Source organism: Atractosteus spatula, chromosome 6 (assembly GCF_055471065.1).
Source record: "Atractosteus spatula isolate fAtrSpa1 chromosome 6, fAtrSpa1.hap1, whole genome shotgun sequence".
Taxonomy (NCBI): Eukaryota; Metazoa; Chordata; class Actinopteri; order Semionotiformes; family Lepisosteidae; genus Atractosteus; species Atractosteus spatula.
The window spans coordinates 48,569,494-48,596,709 of record NC_142711.1 but is presented as its reverse complement, the minus strand read 5'-3'; the positions used below and the strand labels follow the sequence as shown (position 1 = coordinate 48,596,709).

The 27,216-nt window shown below is 37.9% G+C and overlaps 1 protein-coding gene across 2 annotated transcripts in view; it reads left to right on the top strand.

Annotated features, from left to right (window-relative positions):
• gli3 (GLI family zinc finger 3) overlaps positions 1 to 24,825 on the top strand; it is a 160,309-nt gene extending 135,484 nt beyond the window's left edge. Inside the window, exons 9-15 of one of the 2 annotated variants that reach the window (XM_088919355.1) lie at positions 2,404 to 2,517; positions 3,868 to 4,008; positions 13,274 to 13,423; positions 15,656 to 15,820; positions 16,204 to 16,494; positions 19,655 to 19,982; positions 20,749 to 24,825. In XM_088919355.1, the coding sequence (XP_088775481.1) occupies positions 2,404 to 2,517; positions 3,868 to 4,008; positions 13,274 to 13,423; positions 15,656 to 15,820; positions 16,204 to 16,494; positions 19,655 to 19,982; positions 20,749 to 23,003 (3,444 nt within the window). In that variant the 3' untranslated portion in view covers positions 23,004 to 24,825. Of the gene's footprint in view, positions 1 to 2,400; positions 2,518 to 3,867; positions 4,009 to 13,273; positions 13,424 to 15,655; positions 15,821 to 16,203; positions 16,495 to 19,654; positions 19,983 to 20,748 lie in introns of both variants that reach the window. The other variant, XM_088919354.1, reaches the window with a different exon arrangement.
• The last annotated feature ends 2,391 nt before the right edge of the window (positions 24,826 to 27,216 follow it).

Sequence of the window (27,216 nt, the reverse complement as noted above, 5' to 3'; positions counted from 1 at the left end):
GCTTGTTAGTGAGGAACAGCAGAGTGACGCTGTGCCATTAATCATAGGAGCAAATGGAAAACGGGTGTTAGGCGCAGAGTACAAGTATTAATCTGGTCCACAGCATATGAAGTTAAGTGTATGTTCTCCATTTTTCATGACATGTTTTAGATTACATATTTGGGAAACTATTCATTTTTTGTGTTGTTTTTTTTTTCTTGGAGACTGTTTGGCATCTGTCATTTCAACAGTAGCAGCCATTCATTTCCATAATAGCCAGGATACTTTCAGATTTAAAAGCCAGCCTTTAACGTGGTGTACAAAGTCAATCGTTCCTTATTAGGTCATTAGGCTTCTCTCTGAGACCTCTCAAAGTTAGAACCATTTTTAACTCAGTAAAATTAGTGGCTGTTTTGAGTGGAAGACAAAATTGCATTGAACAAACAGCTAATTTCTCTTGAGCACCTGTCTAAGAATCTAATTCTGAAATCACTTTTATAACAACAGAGTAAAAAAAATCATTTCAAAACAAGCTAGAGCAAGTACAAATTTCTCTTAGCCAGCAATTATTGTGACTGCCTTTTTGTAACCCCATTATCTCTGAATGACAAGGAATAACACTTCAGATTTGTTTTCCTAGATGCAGTTATTTCTTACAGTGCTTCGCCTATGAGTTTGGTTGGCAGTTTCTTTCAGATGTGACTTAACGAAAATGAATGATCATAGAAAATGCCAAGTTTCGTTCTGGCAGGTTCTCCTACAGTTTTATTTTAACGTGTTCGTTTCATACTTTACAGATTTTTTGGCTATTAGGGGAATTCTATATTGGCCATGGTGTTGTATATTGGTTTATCTGCAAATATTTAGCAAACATTTGGTGCCCTGTTCTGATAAAATCATCCAGTTCATAATAAGAAATAGACCCTGTACTTGTATTTTGTTTTATTAAAATACAGACTTGTCTCTTTAAACTTGGAAACACTTCCTCATTCCAAAATTCCAGAATGTAAGGTCATAAACAATCGGAAAAAAAAGTATTCAGAATACGTTGTAAATGTGAACCATGTTAGCAAGTCATATAAAGTATACAGTATGGGTCTTTGCCTGTCTGCAATAAAAATTGGAAAGCATTAAATTAACCAGTTTTCCCTAGGAGCAGCTAGTAGAGTCCTGATTTTTGTGCAGGTGATTTAATTATTTAATGACATTTGAATTAACAAAATAAGATCAGTTACAAATAAGAGGATTGTACTCGTCCCCCCCCCCCAGTTTAGTAAAATCAGTTAATGTACAACCGGTCTAACTATTGAAGCTTCACAATCACAAGAGAAAAATGAGCACAATATGCACGTATGAGAACAGTAATCTCTGAAACAGAAATAGTGGAGAAAAAATGGAATCACCAGTGTAAAGTCATTTAATTAGGGTGCTGGGCCAGCATATGCTGCCAGTACAGCTTGTATGCAATGTGGCATAACGTCTAGCAGACCGCATGTGCTCTGTGGATGGGGCCGTTGTCATCCTGGAAGACACCCCTCTTGGCAGGAAAGAAACATGGGTTGAAGAGTATCACTACCCTTAAGTAGCAGTTAGCATCCTTGCCTTCTAAGGGAATGAGCCTTCCCAAGACATGCAGGAAAATACACCCTACCAACATTATTGAACACCACTGTCTCTTTTCTGTTGGAACAAAGCATTATAGTCCTTAAGGCCACATCCCTTTTATACACATCCCTAAACATGCTGCGATGTTATTCGCTCAATAATCACCTGTGTGAAAGCCCTGGCTTTCAATATACAGTACTGGGTGTCCCTCATTTGAAATGTTTCCAGTTTTTGTCTACTACCTGTAGCAGCTGTGTACACAAATATTGGTTCTACTGACAGTGGAGGTGCCTGGCCAGCACGACACCTGGGAGCCGACGAGCTCCCAGACAATTTCATCTCCACCTGCTACAGGATAACCACAGTGTATAGGGACACCCCAAGAAGCCTGGAGCAGTAAACACCCATAACCTGGGTTATTATTGACATCTCCAGGGCGATTCATTCATTGTACACTGTGAACAGAGAAACCTTGCTTTCTTCTTATTTAGTCTGTCTGATAATATAAAAATAATTTCACCTTACCACTTAACTTTTCTTTTCCAATTTTTGTATGTGTGCAGATGTACTTTCATATTGTAAAAGCCGTGGAATATTGGTTAAAAATGATTAGATTTAAAAAAAAATGTTTCTACACCCTTTATAGTTGACCTCAATAATTATAGCTGGAGGATTATTTTATCATTGCCTTTGCAATTGGCAGAGCTGTGCTTCCTCACTGCTGTGTCCTTCTTGGTTAAACACGACGCGGTCTTGTTAATCCTGCAGTCAAAACGTTATCCCCTGCAAAATCTCTTGACCAAATCTGTCTATCAGCAGAGCAAGCCCACCAGTGAATCTGCGGTGAGCAGCACAGGGGACCCCATGCAGAACAAACGCTCTAAGATTAAACCAGATGAAGATCTGCCCAGTCCAGGTGCAGGAAGTGTGCAGGTATGGAGGCCAGAGCTCATTTACTCAGCTCCTTTCTTCCCCTTTCAGCAAAGGTTGAGTACTGTCCATTGTGCAGTTCAGTTACTGGTAGTGTACTCATGGCAATTGGAAGTACACACTCAGCATCCAGCACAGAGCTGGGGGACCAATTACAGGTTGTAATGTAAACCGTTTTGCCCTCTATTGTGTTCTGCTTTCACTTCCAGTGAGAAAGATAAACATATCGATTTTAGGAGTAATGTAAGGAAAATGTTACAAAAAAAACTTTTATAAGTGGGTCTATGAGCCTGTGAATCTTTGTTAGATTTGTACAATAGGAGATTATTGACGAAATATACAGGAACAATCTTGTGAATGAATCTTTCCCCTCAGAAAATACCTTCAAGTTACTCTTCATGACCTTTAAAGCAGAGAAGCATGCCAGCCTAATGTGAAACAAATGTTTTGGACAGGCTGTGAACATCTTACTTTCAGAAGGACAGGCCAGAGGGATTTGATTTAGCAGTCTTAGTCCTCACGCACACTGTGCCTTGGTACCAGGGGAAATGTTTATGATAGGAGGTCTGCCTTGTGCCAGACTTGCTCTTATTTCATTGAGGAAGGGAGGAATGGATACTTAAGAAACCAATCGCCACGCTGTGTTACATAAATGTGAGAACTTGTTATTGCGTACAGCTGTGAAGAGTTCACATTTCCTCCACAAATATCAGACCTTTTTGGCTGCTTAAACATTTGAAGTTGACAGTGAAATACACTTAGAGTAATGAAACAAAGTACAGATGGGGATTCTTAATATTTAGGACACAAAAGATCACAGATCACATTTAATAAAAATGTGCTGTACTGTACGTTTCCTTTTCCACACTGATGTATGTAGAGATTTATGGAGAATGTTCTTAAATATCATATCCATTATTTTACATTCATTATTTTATTGTTATTGCTGTATTCAACTTATGTTTATTGTATAAATGCGCTATATCATCTTTCATCATAAAGTGTGTTGTGAAATTAAAGTTAAATTGAACAAGCACTCCTAAGTTTCCTTAGAAGCAAGACAAGATGTTAAAAAGTTAAGGATCCTTAATTGGGTGCTTCCATATATGAGAAAGTAAAATGTAAAAAATGTGTTATGCAATTTACTTTATACAAAATATAGCTGGCATTTAGTAGTGTGACTAAAAGAAAACAAGACTTGACATGTCCTATTTTCCACCATAACAGGAAAACAGGACAGTAAACTCATCTCTTCTCTTCTCCATCTCTGTAACCTTTATTTTAATGCTGCTCCTCCTTTCGAATAACTCTTTTTCTTTCGTTTTCTGGGTTCTGCCTTATGTGCTGTGGTAGGAGCAGCCTGAAGGAATGACCCTCGTGAAGGAAGAAGGGGACAAAGATGAAAGCAAGCAGGAGCCAGAGGTTGTGTATGAGACCAACTGCCACTGGGAAGGTTGCTCACGAGAGTTTGACACGCAGGAGCAGTTAGTCCACGTGAGTAATCGAGACTTTCAGAAAGCTATGTGACCCTTCTTTCATGAGGGGGCCTGCACTCTGACACCTGGATAGTTCAGTTTCTTCCCCTGTATTAGAGGAGCTTAATGGTTTCATGGGAATAAAAAAGCTAAAACCAAAAGCTAAGGGTACCTAACTTGGACTGTTTGACTTGTAGTGGTAAATCCCAGTCTTACTACAGCTGCCAAGGGGGTTATGGGACTTCAGTTCCGTACTGTTAACAAGTTACTGCGTGTTTTTTGTTAGCACAAAGTTTGTTAAAATTGTTCTTGTGATTGCTTTTTGAGCTTTTTTTTCTTATCTTTCTGGAGAAATAATTTTAGACTGACGTGGATTTTTGAGGTTTGTGGGTCTTCCGTTGGCTCCCAGATGTATTAACAGCTGCGGCTGCTGATGTGTGGAAGCAATCCCTCAGATTATGCGTGTTGCAGTTAACTGAATAATTAGTGGTTTGCCTCATTGGTTACCCATCCGTGATGGTAATTATTTGCAGGCCTAATAAATGGGAAAAAATGTGTATAGGTTATATTTGTAACATTGTGTTCCACCTAAATAAATGTCTTATTAGAACACTCAACATTTGGCATTTTGAAAAAAAAACAAGAAAAGTTACAAAGAAGTGGAGGAATTTTGGCCCCATCTAGCCCCTTAGCTAATTGATATGAGTATCTCATCCAGACATTTCTTGAAAGAAGTATCTTCTTCAATAACATGGTTTACCTTGTTGTACACTCCCGCAACCCTAGGTGTAAATAAGGGCCGTCTGTTCTCGGTTTTAAATGCACTTAAATGTAATTTCCACTGTGTCCCCTGCTTCATGCTTCACTGTTGATTCTGAAGAAGTCTGCTGTGTTGATTTTGTGAATGCCCTCCTGACTTTGAATCAGGTCCTCTGCCTTTTCAGTTCAAGACTAAAAAGTTGAGTTTTTTTTAGCCTGTTAGTGCAGGACATTCCTTTACATCCAGAAATCGATCTCATTGCTCTTCTCTGGACTGATTCCAGAGCAGCAGATTATTTTGGTAGTGTGGCGATGTACAGTACATATAGGTCTACATATAGGTGTATAGATTTCTTGCAACAACTTAAGTGATTGTTATTTTGCTGATGTAAAAATGTAAATGTATGTGGCAAGAAGTAATATAGGGATACATAAGTAAATATTAATATTTAAAATATTTTAATGAATCCTTAAATATTTTCTGTATACTTTCTTCAAATGCAGTAAAAGAAATTTGCTTTATTTGATGTAATTTAGATCATATACTGTATAGGTACACAAAGTTTAATTGGTGCTATTTTTTTCTTTTACACGAACATATTAAGTTCTTTTGGCACAAATAATGTGAGAGTCAGATCAGGTAGTAATATATGCTTTCATCCAGTCCACACTTTTAATGCTGCATATCCTCCCCCCCTTCAATCCCATACATTTAATAGAAAGATTCACTGTTCTTCATGGTTGTCTATCTAGTGTCTGACAGTACCAGCTGCTAGCTAAAGTAACCCCTATCTATAATTGATATCCATGCCATGGAATAGGTTGCTGACTGCATTTGAAGGGTTTTGCTGAAAGGTTTAAAATCTTGACAAGTTTTGCCCTTGTTCTGGTTCACTCAGTGAGCCTCACCACAGTTGGAATTTTCATTGTAGTTAGTTTGAACTTCAGAGCAAAGAGTCGGCATGTGTTTTAGGTTAGCAAAGGCTTAAACGTTGAGAGAGAAATTATAGTAGTAACATTCAGGTTTATTTCTTCCTCTAAACAGAAAAAAATAAAGAAGGCAATTTTAAAAATAAAATTCAAAAGTTCCTCAATTTATGCTCTGAAATATAAAACTTCTTTTTTATGCTTACACTGATTTCGTTTTCATGCTAATAACATTTTTGCCTCAAGAGTCCTTTTCTTTTAATTTGACACAGCTGATTTGAAGCTATCCTTATCTTTATGGTCCCCAGAAATGGCATAAATACTATATTGGGACTGTGGAGGTTCTGAACAAAGAGATGTTGAAAATGTCCATATATTAAAAGTTTAAACAACAGCATCTCTTATATTAAAGCATGAGTTTCAAAAAACAAATGACGGACATTTTATTTATTTAATGTGATTCAGAGTGTAGCGTTTAATTTCAGTGACTTGAAAATTATTAAGTCATCATTTTTTAAGCTCTCCATTAATTATATTAATGGACTTTTATGTTTAACTGCATTAAAAATAAAGATTCCACACCAGAACTGCACCGTAAAACACGAGTTATGAAATTTTATAATAGATGCTTTGTTGTTGTTTTCTGTTTCTTTCCATAGGATAAAGATGTTTTATAAATAATATTTGGAGGGAGTGTTTAATTGCACCTTAATTTTAAAATACTGACCCCTTCATCCAAATCTTGTTATATGTTTTCGTTACACAGGCAGCTTTTTTTCCCCCACCGTGATATAATTTTACAGCATGCACATAAGTGGTTTTCATTCAGGCGATAAGATAAAAATCATATCAACCTGATTTAACTTGCTTATCTTTCGTCTCCAGTAAGAAAAGCAAGTCGGGTGTGTTTTTTTTTTCCTGTGTTGACTTAATTCATCTGTTTTCTTCCTTTTATTTACCCATTAAAGGAGATGGCAAACCACTTAAAGAGGGTTTTTTTAAAAGAAAGCTAAAGGAGGTTACATTGATTCAGGGGCTGCAGTGCACTGCAGTGGCCATAGGTATATTAGGTCTCTGTGCCATTCCTGTGCATTTCTCTTGCTGCTGCTGTGATGCTCCAGTTCTTGGAGGGAGATAAAGTAGTCAGCTGAAAATGAAACAAAGCTCTTGCTGTATTCCTCCCTTGTGTTTGGTGGAGATAAACTTCAGCGGAGTCTGAGAGCTGCCCCATTTTTTGCTTCTGGCAGGGGGCTTTAATTGGTAAAATGCAGATTTTTTTTGATCAGGAGAAGGATTATGCCTGTTATCTGTCTGGAGTATCTTATTTCAAGATGAAAAGGCTTTGCTGAATTACACATGCCAATTTCACCACCCCCCTCTCCATCCCCTCTACTCTTTCTTTTTTTCTCTTTTTTTACCGTACAAAGCATTGCAGCGATTGACATCACAAAAGAACGTATGATTTATTAGCCTGTAATTGATAAAACTAAATGGTAGTCCAGGTCTCACACATTTGCAGAATGGCTTTGTAACAAGTGCCTTTTTAAGGAGGATTTAAAATACAGAACGCTTTCAAGTAAACTTTAGTTAAATGGGGTTGGGGTGAGGTAAGATAATAATGGAATACACAAATAGGTTTGTGGGGGCATATTTGTGTGAGTTTGGGACTGTACATGTCTGGAACTATACAGTATGTGAAAATAAGGCTTCTTCAGCCATCATGTAATGTGAGAATGAAACTGCTAAATCCATCTTGGTGACATTTGTACAGTTGCTGGCAGATAAACTGGCAAGGTGAAGATTAATAACCATGCCCAGTGCTATCAGTACATGTTTGTCGATTCTTAGGGAAAGGGCCTGTCTGCTCAGCATGGAAATTATTGATTAAATAAAAATTGCCATTAGATCACACCACCATTCATAATGGCAAACAATAGTGGACATTCCCCGTCAGAGTCCTGAGCCATGTATCACACCCACTTCCACGGTAATTTGTACTAGCTGACATTAGGCAGATCCCTTCCATCCACACTAAGGAAATTGAACTCCTTGCGAGAGACTGATGGGATGTTGAGGAATTCCCGAAAAAATAGAAAAAAAAGAACTTTTTTTTTTCAGTCTAAAAGCAATGCCTGAGCAGACATAAGGAACTCCCTGTGTTTTAGAAAATGAAAATAGGAAGTACAGTGAGTGGCTTTGGTGCAGAACGATTGAGATGGTCCTCAGTTATTCTCAGTGATTCTTTTGCATTTTCAAGATGTTTATTTTTCAGTTCTTTTTGAGGAGTGCCCACAGCATAAGCAATTGACGACAATGCTCTTACGTATTTAGTTTTGCCACAAAGACAAAGCCCTGCTGTGGCATTCAGGGAGATATAGCTCTGGTAAAATAAAATAGGGCTTAAACTGATTTAGTTTTCCAAGAAAAAAAAATGTCTAGCAGATTGGAATCTGGACATCTTGTACAGTATATAGACTGTTTGAATTTAGCCCTGCACTTCTGACTTCACAGAGCTACTGTATTTTATGGATGTTTCGTGACATAGTTCTTATTACACATACTGTACTATATCTTACCTATACTTACTGACATTGTTGGTGATATTGTATTTCCTTAAAACTGTTAACTTTGCTTTTTGTGAACGTAAAATGTTTCAGTTATAGAATTTTAGGGAGCTTCTTTATTTTGTTATAAAGTAAATGGAAGTTTCTTACTCATAAAAAAGGCTACTACCCTGATGCATTACTAGGTTGAAACAGTAGCCTCAATATACGAAACCTACTAGAGTAGGGAGTAACTTTTGTCCAATTGTATTTTCTTTGGAGATGCAAATTAAATTGTGACATTTTTTATTTATTGTATATACAGTACCTGTCTGATTTGACCATCATTTTATGCCAAGTTTAAATGGCAACATTTCATTGATCAAGAAAAGGTGTAAATCTCTTACCACAACTGCAGTCCTAAATCACTGCTACTGTACCTTGTGTTGCAGATACACTGTGATCATTAAGTAAAGGCTGCAGACCTGACCCGAAATGTCAATATGTTATACACAGATCTATACAAAAATTGTAATATCTTTTTGTAAGCTTTTTTGTAGCTTAAACATAAATAATTTTAATGTCTATATGCAACAAAAGTTCTGTTATGCCAAGCTACTCTTAATATAACATTTTGCAATGAGGCCATAGAAAGGACCTAAAAACAATAGCACAACAGTGGCAAAGACAGCCAGTCGCATACCAGTGTATCATTGGTAGGTTGTAAGACATTAATTTTAGTATTACAAATAGCTATACAGGACATGACAGTGACCCTCTGCTGGCCCCACTGGTGACAGCTAACATCAACTAACTGGTGACAAAAACAGCCCCACAGTTGCTGGTGGTGTGTACAGAGAGGCTTGAAAAGTCTGCTGTTACCACCTCAAATACAAATCAATACATGGGCTTGCGACGGCTTTGCTTCAGTTATGAATGAAAACTTTCTGTGCTGTGATATGAATGCTAATCGTCAGATATGCCGGCTGAGTTAGTCTTTGGTATAAAGTTGAATCCGAGATGAGATTTTCACTCTTTCCCCAGCGTCCTCGGGGCAGATCCCTCTCTCTGGTCAGGAATGTAATAATGCAGGTTCCCCTTCTTCAGGATATTATGTCTGCCTCCCTGTGTTTAAATTGCCTCAGAAAAGCACTTCTGAGAGAAGTACAGTATTTTCTTTGTAAAAGGGCCAGATGTTGACTTATCCCCAGAGGATTCTGTGTCTGTGTTTTTTTTTTGGTTGTTTTTTTTTTAGCAGCGCAAGCCATTAACCCGTTGCCCGTCAATAGTTGAGCTTGGTAAAGCAAAACAAAACTGAGGCCAGACAGCCTTACAAAGTCTCAAGCAAAAGTGCTTTAGAAGAGCTTTAAAGCCCTGACATTGGAAATGCTCTGACTTAACTTTCCCCCCCTCTTTCTCCCTTTCTCTCCGTAAATCTCCTGATAGGAAATTGCTGCAGTTGCATATCTGTCACCAGTCATCACAGAGGGGCAAAAGCAAAATATGATGGGAAGTGACAAGGTTTTATTTGAAATCCCGTTAAATTTGGACACTGAGACCATAGTGCAAAATACAACTCTCGGTTCTATTCCTCAATGTGGAGCTGCGCCTTGTGTAATGAATTTAAAAAAAGAATGCAAAGTGCTTTAATATTGGTATTGTTTCATGGTCCAGAAACGTTGAGTTGTTGAAATCTTTAAAAAAAAAGAAAGTAACAGAAATCATAGTTTTTAGACTAGTTTGGGCATTTCATTTGGTTTTACTTCCAGGTATACACTTCAGCTTTTATTAATACTGTAGAATTTTAAAAATCATGTTTTGTACTATTTTGCCTTTTGCAATGAGCGAAATTTCTTCTTTGTTACGTTTTCTGAAACAAGGGACAACACTAATTAAAATTGTAATAAATAAAGCTTAAATAAAGGGAACAAATGATTCCCCTGACAGTTGATGAAATAATTAAATTGTTTATGTACTGTGTAATTGTTTAACCTATAATTGTTTGGTTAAATGTCGATTTCCCGATTTAGTAGAAACACATTGTGGTTTTAAGAATGTTATCCACTAGCATTCAGTGCATCAAAGAAATAAACTTATGATTTTCTTTCACAGTCTAAAAATGCTGTGATGTCAGTTTTACAATATTCTCTATTATTTACCAATTATTTTCCTAGCAGTTATCTGTGGTCACAGGCCCTCATGTGGCAGATCTTTGGCATTACAGGGTGAAACAGAGTGTCTGCAGTTCTAGAAAGACAAGGTTTCATTTCAATGCATTTGCTTATCCATCTGAATAAATAATATTTAATCTAAGAAGAAGAGCAAGAAGACAAGAATAAACTGATACAGATGTTTATCTTTTGTAACATGGGAAAATGTCCATGTACAAACAACCATTGGACCCATGGAGAATAGAGGCATACTGAATTGTGGGAAAATCAGACAGAACACAAGAGTCTGCTTTTAAATCTATTCAGAAGGGACAGAGACACATGTCTACTGTGAAAAAAAAATATTCAGTATTGTGTGCATTCTCAGGCTTTTGCTTCTTAACATTTAAAGCGATCAATATTTGAATACAATAGGGTATAATACTTTAGTAGTGGAAGACTAATGAATAAACTAGATCCATTTCTTTAAAGTTTCTTAAAACTGAAAAAATAAGAATTTAAAATATTTAACACCACAATCCCTAGCATTATAACTGAGGTTTTTTTTGAGAGGAAAGGTTGTTTTTCACATCATAGCAACTGTCGATATGTGAAATTCTTGTGAATTCCCTGTTGTAAAATACAGGTAATTAAAGGTAATTAACTTTATGGTACTGTATATGGGTTGAAGGAGTTTAGCTGAAATTGTTTGGCTTCTAAAACAGAGAAAAAAAAAGATTAAAGGAAACACCTAAAATGAAAAATTTACTAAGGATTTTTTTTTCCTACTTTGAAATGCCGGTCTCAGTTTTGCCATTGTAGTTACACCATGATGTTGCATTTTATCTAAAAGGAAGTTAGAAGGAGCCACAGTGAGCATTTTTGTCTGTTAGAATATTAGGCAAGGCAAACACAACATTTTCAAATTACAGCCTGATTACAAGATTATATGCATCTTATTTACATTAATCCATTTTTTAGAACTGTAGAAAAGTGTGGAAACGCTGCATTATACAGTATACTGAAAGGGCAAATGAGCAATAACTTGTCTGATCAGGGATTCCGATTGCCTGTTTATGCTGTGCCTTTTTAGAATGTCTCCTTGCAGGCTTAGGGTAGTCTAGACACTTGAAGGCAATTCGGAGCTGGTCTATAATATCCTGTCATAAGAAAGAGGGTATACATCTTGGAGGGGTGTACCTCTGGTGGGGGATGGAAAGGATTTTAGTTGAAGGAAACAAAATATAAAAATCGTCAAATATACACTTGTTGATTTGAACTGATCACAATTAAGAACAGACATCACTTTTAGTGAGTAAAGTTTATTCCTGTATTTTTAAAAGAAATTTAACCTGGAGGATTCTGTGTCTGTTGTCTTAAAATTGTTTAGTAATTTACACCAAAAATATTTTTTTTCTTGAGATGTGAAGAGGTTTCCTAACAAAGAGACGTCTGCATAAAATAACCATGCATTTTTCTAAGAGATTCAGGTGTGTTGTCAGACTATAATAGTATCATAAAATGCACAGGTATATTTGTTTGATGATTGTGGATTTTTTAATGTATTCAGAACCATGTTTGCCACCATTTCGAGCAAAGCTAATTCAATTATTATGATTAATTTGATGGGCTTTTGGTTGCAAATGAGGAATTTGTGAACATGTCCTGGTTATGAAATTCAATGGCTGTCCTTGGAGGAGGGAAAATATTTCTCTCTAGGGGGGCAGTGAGAATGACATCATACATTGCACACTTTGTGGATAACATGCACTGCTCAGACTTGGCTATTAGCCCAGTGTAAACAGGACATACAGTATAAAATGAAATAGATGTTTGTTGTCTGTCCAGGTGAAGCAGGCATAGGTGTGAGCTGACAGTGTAAGAGGGGCAGAGGAGGTGAAGGTATTTGGGTGGTGAAAAAAATGGAAAATGGTAAAAAAAAATCTCTTTCTAAACATGGATACAGCAAAGAAAGTTGACCATTACAGGAAATGTACAAATCTGATTAATAGTCATCAAGCAAAGACATGGGGGTTTGTGATCATCTCATGAGAATATAGTTGTAATAATATAGTTGAAAGTTCTGTGTAAATAGCACAGGATAAACTATTGTAGTACAAACAATATTTGCATATAAAAAGCAGACATTTACATGCAGAAGAAACTTACAATAAATAAAAAATGACACCGTATTTCATTACCTTGAATATTTGAGTCTTGCCCTCTCAAAACTAAGCTCTTTTAGACTGTTGTACATTTTTAATTCTAGCTTATTTTCACCATTTTAAGTGCCCTCATTTCATAAGAGCATACCTATAAACAATCTATAAACAGAAAAAATGCTCACTGTGGTTCTCTATAACCTCCATTTAGATAAAATGCAACATATGACTACAAGACTACAAAAATATGACTACAAAGGGCCTATTTTCCACAGACAAGGCCAGAAATGTAAACTTAAGATCATATTTTGTTACAAAGTAAGATTTTGATAAAAACTTACAGTACATATTAAATGCTGACATTTGTGGATGCAGGTAATGAAACTGTTACATTGTCTGCACTTGCAAACTGTTTTCATATTTTGCAAGTAGTTAAAAGCCAAAAGCCATTCATTTACTGTACGTGTGAAATAAAAAGCCTCACAAAACCATCTGGCTCATCCTCATCTTGAGAACTTCCTAGATATCAAATTGAATGATTTTACCCTGGGTGGGAATAAAGAAAAAGAAACAAAATTGTGGCAGACAATAACCAAAGAAGGAACAAGTGATTTTTTCAGGATGTAGTGGAGTGGAGTTCAAGTGCAGATGCTTTAAAGTGTCATTTCATTTTGAAAATCAGACCATTTTTCTTTTTAGAGAAATGTTGATGTGGCTTTAACAGGCTTCTTTGTGCGTTCCAGCATATTAACAACGACCACATCCACGGGGAGAAGAAGGAGTTTGTGTGCCGTTGGCTGGACTGCTCTCGGGAGCAGAAACCCTTTAAAGCTCAGTATATGCTGGTGGTTCATATGAGGAGGCACACAGGCGAAAAGCCACACAAATGCACGGTAGGTATCACTTTGCAAAGGTGAAGATTTAAAATGAAGTAAAAGTGGCCGCAATGTAGTGCAGGTGTTGAAATATTTAACTTTGAATTGAATATTCACTTTTACAGTATGTCAAAATCCAATTAATAATAATAATGCTTACATACAGTAGCACTTTTCTGGACACTCCACTCAGAGCGCTTTACAGGTAATGGGGACTCCCCTCCACCAACAACCTATGTGTCGCCCCACCTGGATGATATGACGGCAGCCATAGTTCGCCAGTACACTCACCACACACCAGCTATCAGTGGGGAGGAGAACAGAGTAATGAATCCAGTTCATTCGGATTATTAGGAGGCCATGACTAGTAAAGGCCAGGGGGAAATTTGGCCACAACACTGAGAAACACCCTGGGATTCTTAATGACCACAGAGAGTCAGGACCTCAGTTTTACATCTCATCTGAAGGACGGCACCTTTTTACAGTATAGTGTCCCCATCACTATACTGAATTAGGACCCACACACAATACAAGTTGAGTGCCCCCCGCTGGCCCAACTCACAACTCTTCCAGCAGCAGCCTTACTTTTCCCAGGAGGTCTCTCATCCAGGTATTAACCAGGCTCACACCTGCTTAGCTTTGTGGGTTGCCAGTTGTGAGTTGCAGGGTGATATGGCTGCTGGCTAATTCTCATTTAGCAGTTCCAAGGGCTTTAGAAAAATGGCTGCTTCAGTGTCAACTATTTTTCCAAGTTATTCCCTGGAAGATAGTTCTAAATCCTAGTGAAGGTCAGAAGTACCTGAGGGAGAGAGCAGCCCCAGCCTTCAGGAGAAATTTGAATGGCAATTACAAAGCCTGCCTCCACATTCAGACTTTACCATAAGCATTAGTCAGTTTCACTGAACATGTACTGAATATGGGGGGGTGAAGTACTCTAATACAGTACATCAGACTGTACTGTATATTACCTGGTGCTCACCAAGTGTGGCACATTGTTTAACCAGTAACATTGTTGACTATAAACATACAATACAGTACTAACTTTCATATGAGGAAGTACATGTCAAAGCAGTGCATTATAAAGGAATAACTATGAATATACAGTATTTTTCCTGAATACAAAAATATATTAGAAATGCAGAACTGATATACCAGCCTGAACACTAGGTGGACACATTTCTCATTTACTGCATATAGAAATTTGTAACTTTAATTGTCTTATGTAAAATCTCAGATATTATTTTAATTAAAAAATTGAAAATATCTATTTGAAGTGGTAACTTAAGTTTTGTACAATACAAAATCGACCAAAGTTTAAAACACTACCTTTGCTAAGCTTTTTTTTGTGTGAAACCGCTAAAGTGATGTTTTTGCAGGCTTTTGTTTTCGTTAACAATAACACAAAAGTAAAGATGACTATAAAATTGAACGATTTTCTGGTTGAATTAAATAAAACCAGCTCGGTTCCATTTAGGGTGGCTACATGAAAGATCCACTGAAGTGGCTATGTATCATTCCACAAAACCATAGCTGCACAGAGATTGAAGGGAGCACAGAAATTACAAAACACAGCAGCAAAGGTGGAGGGGGATCAATTTTTAAAACTGATGGGTCTTCAAAAGATACCTGTGGAGACAGAAAAAAAAATATCTACCTTCACAGGACGTTGTTGATGAAAGTCCATCATCTGAAATATTGATTTTAAGTTTTCTTTTGTTCTGTTTCTGCTGCCTGCAACAAAGCCACATTTTTTTATAGCCGTTTTCATTTTTTTACTTGTTTCCTTTTTATTTTTATTGGAACTTTGGTAATACTACAAAAACAATATAAAGACAATCCAGGGGAATAAGGCAGATTTACATCATTCTACATTCAATGTATTGTATTACAATACATTGTATTCATTTATTTTTGAGAAGCATGGAGATTTAATCAGTTGATTTAGTTATTTTTCCCTAACCTCAAGACTTGTGAAAGTGTTAGTGTGCATCTTTTAGTGAAGCTGTGCATTCAAAAAATTAATGTTTAGAAAGTGTCCTAAATCCTGAGAAAGCATTTGAAAAATTCTTAATCTCCATTTTATCGTAGACATTTTCTTTCACAGGGGTCTACAAAAGATTATTTTCCCATTTGATTTGCTTTATGCAACAGATTTTGTTTCAAACTGTACAGCTTAGCTCTGCAGTCATGAAGACACGATTCATTTACTCACCTGAGACAAGAGTAAAGAAGCATTTGTTTTCTTTGAAGTTTGAAGGCTGTGCGAAGGCCTATTCCAGGCTGGAAAACTTGAAGACTCATCTGCGATCTCATACGGGAGAGAAACCATACGTCTGTGAGCATGAGGGTTGCAACAAGGCCTTCTCCAATGCTTCAGACCGTGCCAAACACCAGAACAGGACGCACTCCAACGAGGTAAGCACACTGTAGTAACTTCCCAGAGGAGCCCAAACTGAGCCTGTTTCTCTTGTGTGAAAGCAGATGCACAGTTTAGAGGACAGCTCTTGTACAGACAGAAGGACACTGCTGTATCGTCATTCGTTCATTTACTCATGTGATTCACAGGCGTTGAGGGGCATCTCACTGTGACATTTCAAACTAGGGAGAAATCAGAACGTATAAACTATAAACATAAATATAGTCTGTCTCAGTGCTCTGTTTTTTTTTCTCTCTCTCGTTTCACTGCCTCCTTACAAACTGTGAATGATTTCCAGCACTTTCTTTCTGTGTCAGCCGTGCCCGAAGGGTGAGCCAGTGTTTGGCACCTTTAATCATCTGTCTCTGATTTACCTTGACAGAAACCTTACATCTGTAAAATCCCTGGCTGCACAAAACGCTACACCGACCCCAGCTCTCTGCGCAAGCACGTCAAGACAGTGCACGGCCCTGAGGCCCACGTTACCAAGAAGCAGCGGGGCGACACCCACCCCAGACCCCCTCCTCCCAGAGACCCCGGCAGTAACACCCAGTCTAGGTCCCCTGGACAGCACCCTCCAGGGGGATTCACTGACCAAAGGGACTACAACCACGCTACCTCAAAGCAGGAAGAATGTCTGCAGGTCAAAGTTATCAAGACGGAGAAACCTATGGTATGTAAACCCCTTTCAGTTTATCAGAAGGCTGCATTTTGTGTGTCCAAACTCATTTCTGCCTTATTTTTAAGGTGATAGACCAGTGTTTTGCATTATTATGCTATTTTGTAAGATCATTACTGATTTACAGGTTTATAGTCTTAAAAGTGCTTTTAATTAGTTCCTTTGATGCAGAGAACAATCTTATTTAATTTTATTAACACTTAAAGCAGTTCTCCATTACTTAAAGGTATTTAGTCTCTATGCTAATGGTGTTTATTTAAACAGACGTCCAAGAGGAGGTCAAATTCTAAATCTTGCACTTCCATCCTCCTACATATACAGTAAATGCTACCTTGCCGCACACGGCTCTGTGTTCATCTTTCCCTCTGTGTGCTCCCCTCCCTTCCTCCTCCACAGCTTCACTGATACAGCATTTTCTCCCTGGTTCATCTCTCGTAAGTGAGAGGAATGGATCTGTGACCAACGCTGTCATTTTCTCAGCCAGGCGACTTAATGCCAAACTGTTATATACTCCAACATCTTAATACTCATTGGCTCATTTCATTATTATTAGATTTTGACCGTACTACTGAAATAGATATTTTCAGTAAAGTTGTTTTAATATTGGAGGCTAATTTTTATCCTGATCTGTTGCTGAGCTTTATCCCAGAAGGCCACTCTGTCTGTAAAAGTGGGAAAACTATTCCTATTCCTATTCCTAGTGGGAAATTTCCTGAATTTCCAGAAGTCAATTGCTTGTGAGCGACACCTGTTCTGAGGCTGATATACAGTATGCATTGCTGTTAAAGTATGTTGAGAAAATTCAGATGTTATGATAAAAACTTTCTTGAGAGATTCCGATAGCTGATAGTAACTCAACCAGGTACCAGGTTTTCAGCATAGTGCAGATAATGTTACTTTAAACCACTTAAGTAAGACACATATTAAAATGGTTAAAACTGTTTAAAAAAGGCACAGACAGGTAAGGTGTGTTGCATTTGTACCTACAAGTATTGTGTGTTGTTAACTTGTTTTATTTTACTTAAGAAGGTTCATACCAAAAAGCAGTTATCTGCTGTAAGCATACAGTATAAGAAGTTAATTATTATTTCTATTGTATTCTAATTTTAAGCATTCGGTAGCCATTTACATGATTTTTTAAAGGAATTAATTTGCTAAATCCAGGGTCACCAGGAGTCTGCATGCTGTGTTCTGTTCACATACTGTAGGTTTACATGTTGGCTGGGTTTCCAGAATGTGGCCTGCCTTGTACCCTATATTTCTGGGATAGGCTCTGGGATGCTGTGATCTGTACCTGGAATGTCTTACAGTAGATTAATGGATATATTGAAATTGTATTTTCAAAAGCACATAAGGTTAAATTAATAAGTCGTACACTATTATCAGTTTCTATTCAAAAAGGAACTAGTAATGAAGTTTAAGCAGGCCTTGGCATTTGAGGTAAAAGTACTGTAGGTAAAAGCGATCTTTATTGTTTCTTTCATCTTCTTTGTAATTGTGTGTTTAAGAATCCCGTTCACAATAATAACGAACTGCCTTAAATGTGCTGGTTCTTTTTTTGTATGACTTCACCCTGTAATAACTGAATGTTTTTTCTGCCCAATGCTATTGCATATCTTGCTCTAACTTCCTAAGGACAGTGGGTAATAAGGTGAGAAGGTTTTTTGTTTAATTCCATGCGTGTTTCCAATCATTTATCCCTTTTTTGTTCAAATTGAACTCCATGCCATTGCTGTATTGATCATTCATGGTTTTCACAGTACTGAACTGTGGGAGTGTTGTATTTCATCTTGGGATGCAATTTTTTGTCCCGCCTAAAAATGAAAATTATACGGAATGTGTCCTGTGTCACAATTGAAAACCAAATTCCTCCAAAACAGACACTAGTACGTGAAAATAGAATCAGAAAATTATTTTCTGTGCACTATAAAAGAAGGCTTGCTCACATGCAGAAGACAAGTCCATCTGTTGTTTGATGCTGATTTTAATTTTACACTAGAGTTAACACGCTAATTAAGTGATTGTTGGTCTAAAATGAAATCATTGTTCTTTCTTCTTTGTTTGGGAAGGGCATAAACAGCCTCGCATGAGTTTTTCCTCAATAGCTGGGTCATTGCTACATAATTGAAATGTTTGTCACCACCCAGGATGACCTTGTCAGATGCCTTAATCATCAGCTCTGCTCCAATTTATTTTACTTTTTGTACAAAAAAAGCTGTTTTAACTCAGGGAGACCACTTTTTTTTTTTTTGGGGGGGGGGGGATTTATATTTGGACTTTATCATTTCATGTATCAAAGTTAGATGATTTCTTATATTTCATCTTTTATTCTAAATAGACATTTTCTCACAAAGGCCAGTCCTTTTACTATACCAGTTTAAACTCATACTTGAGATTTGTAGCATCTGTATGGTTTTCCATTATTACATGGGTAGAACCAAGTTCCGTGACATGTTTTAAACACTTTTCAATTATCCGTTTCCCCGAAAGTATTTAAATCAATATACACTCTGCTGAATGAGTGAAGAATCTGTATATTCCACCTAGAATTAGACCACTAAATCAGAGCATTTTCTCCTGGAGCAAATTCTCAGCAGCTTGTGTTCTACTTACAGTTGTAATAATATCATGTTCTTAACATATTTTGAATAGAGAAGAACATTAAAATTGAGAATACACTAATGTTCAACATACTTAAAAAAAGTGTCTGAATGGTAGCAAATTTGGGGCTTTGACAATTCTGTGGTCTTCCAGCTGTTTTGTAATGTTTTGAAGTCTTTTACAGGTGTAAGTCTCTTTAGCTCTGTGGTAAATGTAGTTTTCAGTAATTCACACCAGGAGTGTCCAGTCTTGGTCCTGGAGAGCTTGTGTGTCTGCAGCTTTTCTAGAATATTTAAAATTCTGGGAGAAAATGTTAAAGTGGTCCCGCTTAGCCAGCAACCCAGAGTTGGTCCTCCAGGACCCCGGTGGGAAATCCCTGATTTAAACGGATTATATAAAGCTGTGGTTTAAAATTTTATTTTTTAATAATATGGTGATACGTTTCATAGTAACATTATGCAACATAACGCAATGCGAAATAGAATGCTTTAAAAATCCGTTTAGTGTCTTTTACCATGACCCTGTGGATTTACATGTACCCTCTGATTTTCAGGCGTCTCAGCCAAGCCCTGGCGGTCAGTCTTCATGCAGCAGTGAACAGTCCCCCCTCAGCACCAATTCCAGCAGTGGAATCGAGCTTGCTCTGAACAGTGGAGGCAGCATGGGAGACCTCAGCACCATTGAGGAGGCCCCCATCATGGACTCAACCGTGTCCACAGCAACCACCGCGCTCGGCCTGCAGGCTCGCAGGAATGTGGCAGGGATGAGATGGATGGAGCATGTGAAAATGGAAAGGTTGAAACAAGTCAATGGATTCCTACCAAGACTAAACCCCACTCCACCTCCAAAAGGGCCAACTTTGCCTCCAATTATAGGAAATGGTAGGTTTCTGTTGCTGAATAATGATTTTAAACACTTTTAAACTTTCTGGATGTGATTGGATGTTCTGAAGCAAACAAATATTTAATTTTATTTTACCTAACTCACAGTTCGGTTGAGCCTGATAAATACTTACTTTAAAGGGGATCCACAACACTATATTTAAATTTGGGGGTTAGAAAGAATTGGCATTAATGTGTGCATTTCAAACTATGATGATAGTAAAATGTACACAGTAATGTGTAAATAGAAAAAATCTCCAGGTTCAGAGCCAGATTTAGTACGAGGCACCAAAAGTTCTGGTGACATGAAGTGGCCAACAGAAATATCGCTCTCGCCTTCAAGATAGTTTTGCCGACAAATACAACTTATACTACTTGTTAACTTGGCACGCACATCATGTTGAAATATTTCTGGGGTGAAATGTCGGGTGCACAACCTGTACTTATTCGCTCAAACATCGCATTACATTAGACATTACAGTGACTAGTGAGCAGGAAGGGCCTGTTTAAGTCACAATTCTTGCAAACTTTCACTCTCGCTCGTGGCAAGACCAGGGGTTTTCAACAACATGGCGAAGTACACGATTTTGTGTTTAATTTGGAATTTGTAAAGTTTATGACACTGTCAATTTATTTTGTTACCGATATCTAATAACCAGTCTGAGAAATTGGGTCTGCAGTTCCGCTTTAACCCTGCAAAACCTATAACAAAATTGTTTCGCCCTATTATTTCATATGTACATTTTTTCAATGTGTTTGATTGCAGGCTCACAGCAAGGCAAAAGTAGCTCTGGAGGTGGGCCCATGACAATCCTGCCCCGTAGGAATGAGCTGTCTAGCACAGACATCACAGTGCTGAACCTGCTGAACGACCGGCGAGACAGCACCACCAGCACCATCAGCTCAGCGTACCTGAGCAGCCGGCGCTCATCGGGAATCTCTCCCTGCTTCTCAAGCCGCAGGTCCAGCCAGGCATCGCAGGCCGAAGGGCGTCACCACAACCTTAGTGTCACCGACTCCTATGACCCTATCTCTACTGATGCCTCCAGGCGCTCAAGTGAGGCAAGCCAGTGTGGTGGAGGCAACGGTGGGGGCTTGCTCAATCTCACCCCTGCCCAACATTACCGGCTCAAGGCCAAATACGCGGCGGCCACCGGTGGACCACCTCCCACGCCCCTGCCCAACATGGAGAGGATGAGTCTGAAGACCAGGATGGCAATGATGGGCGACGGCAGGGAAGCTGGGCTCTCACCATTGCCTCCAGTGACCGTGCCCCGGAGATGCAGCGATGGAGGGACTAGTGGGTTCAGCCGGAGAGGTTTATTCCCTCATGAAGCACCAGGCAACACCGAGCGAAGAGCCAGTGACCCCATTAGAACAGTATCAGATCCCTTTAACCTGCCCAAGGTCCAGCGGTTTAATAGTCTCAACAATGTGAACCCTCTCCCTCTGCCTCGTATAACTGACAGGAGAAACCTTAGTCTCCAGAACTATACACGCTCTGATGGAAACCTGCGACACCCCATGTACTCTCCATGTCCTCCGAGCATCAGTGAGAATATTGCTATGGAGGCCATGGCGATGGAAGAGGGTCTGCTTAATGATGAAGATATTCTGCCCGACGATGTGGTGCAGTATCTCAACTCCCAGAACCAATGTCTATTCAACAGTCTGAATGGCACTTCACAAATCGAAAAACCTCAAGATATTCAGACAGGGAATTCTGAGGAGTATGACCTTCTGCATGGACCACCAGTAAACCAGCAATACCACAGCCCTGACCATGGATCTGATAAAGAAGGCTTGCCTATCCAATGGAATGAGGTAAGCTCAGGAAGTGCTGAAATGTCACCACAGAAGCAGAGATATGGAAAGTGGCATTCATCTGACCAGTCTAATCAGACCTTTGGGCTCTTCAACAACATGGTTGTGCAGCAGCGGTCCTCAAACATGTCCAGAGACCACATGGAAAAATGTCCCGTTCAACAAAATAGCTTCCAGGAAAATGCTGAGATAAGCCTTTGCACTGATGTACTCACTGACAAAAATACTGGCATCACTCTTATTGGACAGACAAACAAAGGGCAACGACAGTGTAAACCAAACTTTGGGAGGGCGGATGTTTCTTACAGCATTGGTTCACTGGATCCAGAGATTAGACGAAATGGTATTCTACCAATGGAAGATAAACAGCCTGACTTCTCAGAGATTTCGGTGATGGAGCCGCGCCAAGTAGCTCGTGGGCAGCAGCAGACAAGGTCTCCTAATGAGTCCAGTTTCATGCAGAACCTTTCTGTTGGCCGGCAGATAAATGAGTGTCTGGCCTTCCAAGAAAATACAGAGGATGTGGGACATTATGGTTCTCATTCCCAACACACTCAACATTGGGAGATGCATATCAACTCTCAAATGCCTGTGGTCAACCAACATGTTAATGTAAATTACAATGGCAGCAGGCAACATGTGAGCATGAGAACAGCACAGCAGGGTCCAATGAGAAATGGAAGTACAACATTCCAGGTCACTGGAGTCAAGCTAGAAATGCCTGACCACCTCCAACCTAACAACTGCTCTAGAATTCAGAGTTACCCTGGGCAGGGGTTTGACCAAAGCATGGGCTTCAACCCAAATGATATGAAGCCTTCATCATTTTCTGGCCAGGAGAACAACTGCATGCTGCAGCAGATGAGTACTTCAGCAGTGGTTGCCAACAGCTCTGAGCTTTTGTCTCCAGGGACCAACCAGGTCACCAGCACAGTGGACAGCAACAGCATAGACAACGTACAGATAGATTTTGATGCCATCCTGGATGATGGAGATCACGCCAGCTTAATTTCTGGGGTCTTGAGTCCAAGTATCTTTCAGAACCTTTCCAGAAACTCTTCCCGTCTCACAACTCCTCGAGCTTCAATGACATTCCACAGTATGCCGGTCAGCCACACCAACATGGCTGTTGGGGACATGAGTTCTTTGCTGACCTCCCTTGCAGAAGAAAGCAAGTTTCTTGCCATTATGCAATAGACGTGCATGATAGGCAAGTGGGACATAAGGAAAAAGGGACTTAATAAAATGATCAAGAAGAAAAAAAGGAAATGTAAAGGATTACTTTTGTAGCCATCTTATCTCTGGAAAGGGATGCCTTTAACTTATATTCCTTTTCTGGAATGAAGACTATTTTTAAGGCCTTCTTTTATATGCTTTTATAATAACAAATTGAGAAGAAATTGTCTTCTCTTCATGTCATTATAACAGTATTCTCTGTATTGTCACTGTTTTGCTGTAAAATGTTGATATAATGCATGTTGTAACAAGGTCAAATGTAAACACTGTCTTTGTTGGTACAGTATGTTAACTGGTCCATCTAGTGACTTAACACAGAAAAATTACATTGGACACCTGCTTAAGTTGTCAGTATGACAGGCTAAAACGGGTTGATAAATTACATTCAACTGGACCCAAGTTTTAATTTTATGTATTTTGTTTTTGTTTTTTGCCAACATGTGTACATCAGTGTTCATTGGTTTAGGTCTTACAAGTGACGTGGTTTTCTAAAAACACAAATTAGTTATTATTGTCCTCGTCATGGACTATTTCAAAGTCTTAAATCTTGTGAGGGCAAGTGTAAAGTAGCCCATGGGTTGCATGTAAGAAATGTTTTGTGTTTACACTGTTTTATAGGTACGTACTTGTATATAACATTTTTTTACGTCTGTGAATTACATATTTAGGCCTTTTGGTTTTATTCTTTTATATTTTGTTCCATGAAACTCTCTGAAGTGTTGATGTGCTGGGTAAACTGCATATGTTGTGAGCACCTTGAATAGTATACATTTCATGTGAAAATGCAATTTAAAAGTACAGAGACAACCCTAAACTTAAGGAAAGCATCATTTCAATTAATAATTGTTGTCTTTCAATTTGTTTTAAATGCATTAAAACAAAATAAAATGCGATTGTATTGCTCCAATGAACTGCATTTTTACTGATAGTGGTTCCTCTTGCTTTTATTATATTGAAATTGCATTGCCTAGATTTGGGACATACTGTATATTAAAAAGTCATTCTCTAGCTAAGTAAATCGTTCGCATTTTTTGCTGACAAAACACGCTTTTTTGTTTCATTTTTTAGACTAGATACCATCTGGTCTCTCTTGTTCCAGAGCATACCTCTTTTATATCACTTTGTGATACACTTTTTGGTATGAATGTGTATAAAAATTAGGTACTTTTTTGTTGTTTCTTATTTTTATTCATTTATGTTTATTTTGTAACGAAAGAAGCACATTTTGGAAAACTTTGTGCTTTTCTGATGACGTTGTGTGTGTGTTGTCCCCGTATAAAGAGAAATGGAAACATTTAAGTGTTCATAAGGTATGTGCCTTATTTTTGTGTTGCAACTTGAGAAAGGAACACTGCCAAAACTCTGTTCTTAAGTATTATCTTTTGAAAATATCTTGTAACACCTGTAGCAATGCGTTATTGTTTTTGTTATTATTAATGATGCATTATCTGTCAGTTGCATCAAGCAATCCCTGTAATATACATATTTTGGTTATTTTTTACTTTTATTTTGATAAGACCATAATTGCAAGTAACCATGATTCTATATTTGTAAATACATTATACTTTTATTAGATTTAGTTCTGGTATGAAGAGGCTTCTCTGGCCAATATTTGATGACTTTTATAGCAGGGATTCTTTGGCCCTAGTCTTAGTTAAACCTAAAGGCTCTGTGGCAATGAGTGCATAAGGCAACGTGCATTTCGCTAACAGAACCACTTAGTTCTTTTATATAACTGATGAAAATGTTTGTATGATTTTAATAAAAAAGAAACAAACTCAAATTTGAAGCCTTTTTTGTGTTTTTGCGGTTGATGGTCAGGAATAAGGTTAGGCGTGATGGTGGTGGGTTGTTGGGGTGAAGGGAGTCCTTCCATAAAGTGTCCTACAATCTCAGTAATCCAAAGCATTTGATCTCCAAAATGTCCAGAAGTACTGTAACATGGTATTCCACCTTTCTGCACCTGTGAAAACAGTTTTACATCATCTGCCAGCAGAGGTAACCTCAAGTAAACCTGGTGAATGACTGATGTGCTCATACACATCTTCTCTTCTGCCCCAGACCCCTTAGCAGGAGTGAACTTTGCAGTGAACTGCAACTGAGGTCAAAAGGGTAAGGAAACCAATGGAAAAAATGTGTGCACAGCAGCTGTTTTTTCATCCTTCTTTATGACTCTCTTGACAGCAGATTCAGTGAACATTACAACACTGCTGTTTTGTTTCTTAAGTTCTCTTTTTCTCTGCCAGTTACAGAGTGTCCACATACGTGTATTGTTTCTTCCACCATACACGTAACTCAAAAATGTATTTTTGTATTGGTATTTTTCCACTTTTGAAAACGTGGGCTTTTGTATTTACATTGAAATAACCTTTTAAGAAAACTATTTTTTAAAGAACTTAAAAAGTTTAAAAGTATAGGACAACACCCTCTCTGGATTTCAGAAAATTATCAAAAAGGAGATTTCCTAAGATGAAAACATGCTTTGTGAGGTCATGTTGAATGTGCAGTTTCATTTTGAGAATGTGTGTGTGATTAGTTTCAGCACTCTTTTCCAGGTAGGTTTCAATGTTAGGGGCCCAAACATTATCTGCACTATGGATGCCACAATGAGCTGCAGTTATTTTACTGAATGCATAACAATAGAAATGTATGACATTTACATATGCAAATTTATATTTTATATACTGTACATACATTTTAGAACACTGTTTCCACTACTGGAGTAGTGACTCTGGTGTTCATCCCAATTGAGCTCTTAATTAAGCTTAATGATCTCTTAATTGCTTTTTCTACAATCAGAACAATCAGAATAATTGCTTGATTAGTGAACAAAAGAATGCAGTTAACAAAACTTTGTTTAAAATTGTTGTTATCCTACAGCTTTTCTAAATACCTCTCACAGTTGATCAAATAATGATGTGCAGACTCAGGTGGGATGACACTATAAGTGTAAGTCAAACACACCAAACTGTTCTTAATGCTGCAGGGATCCATTGGTTAAATTCAACCTAGAGGTGCCTTATTTTTGAGGTTCTTGACTCTTTGCCTTGTGGTCTTTTAAAAAATGAATGTAATGTCATGATAGCTCTAGAACCACAGTAGACCTCAGGTCATTAAATTACTTCTGCATTAAATTAGTGCTGCTTGACTCAGAAATATAAAAGCAACCGATTCATTGTAAAATGGCACTGTCAGGAGTGCTTAACTGTGACGCTCATAACTCTTAGCATCAATGTAACACACTTTCAAGGCATTTTCAAGCCACCACTGTCAGTAACATGCTGACAATGTCACATTAAAAAATATATATATACTGTATTTACTAATTTTAAAAACCATAATCACAACCATAATCACAAGTTATACTACTCTATTTTTTTGTGCAATTTGAACTCTGGTTGGCAAAAAAAGACATGGACGTGGACAAAATATTTTGTCCTGAATCCCTTTTAAAATAGAAACTTCATACTTTATATCAATAATTTTAACCAAATAATCTCCATGTGTGTAGCCTAGAGTTACTGTGGAAAACAGGCTGAAAATACAGTTTTACTTTAACTATTAAAACCTGGTTTTAATACTACATGTATCAGAGTAGCTACATCACTAGGTGGCAGCAGTCAAATTCATCTGGCATTTGAGGGAACCAAGACTCCACAATTCTAAGTTCAACACGGACATAAAACAATTAAGCATTATTAATATTAAAACAGTTTTCAAAGATTATAGTATGTATTATGTGGAATAGAAAACTACATATCACAAAACACAATGCATCCTAATAAGCTGTGTAGGATAAATAACTTGAAGATGTTCGCATGCAGTAATGCGAAGAGTTCATGTTGTCAGATATGGCTGCCATCAAAGATTTAAAATTTTCGGTGCAGTTTTGTAGCCAAATAATGTATTTTAATGGAAATTACTTAATGAAGATGAATTGGATGTTTTTAAACAAAGCAGCAAATTGCATTGTAAAATAACAGTGCAATGCAAAAATGTGTTTACCCTTGATCAGGTCTCTAAACAATTACAGAATTTAAGTAATATCGTGGTCAGTAATATTACTATCAGCACTTGATGTGGTGAGAACAGGAATAGTGATCTCTACAACCTAGTATAATCTGGGGCAAAAAATAAAACTGTGGGGATGGGCTTTTTTAATTCAAGTAAACAT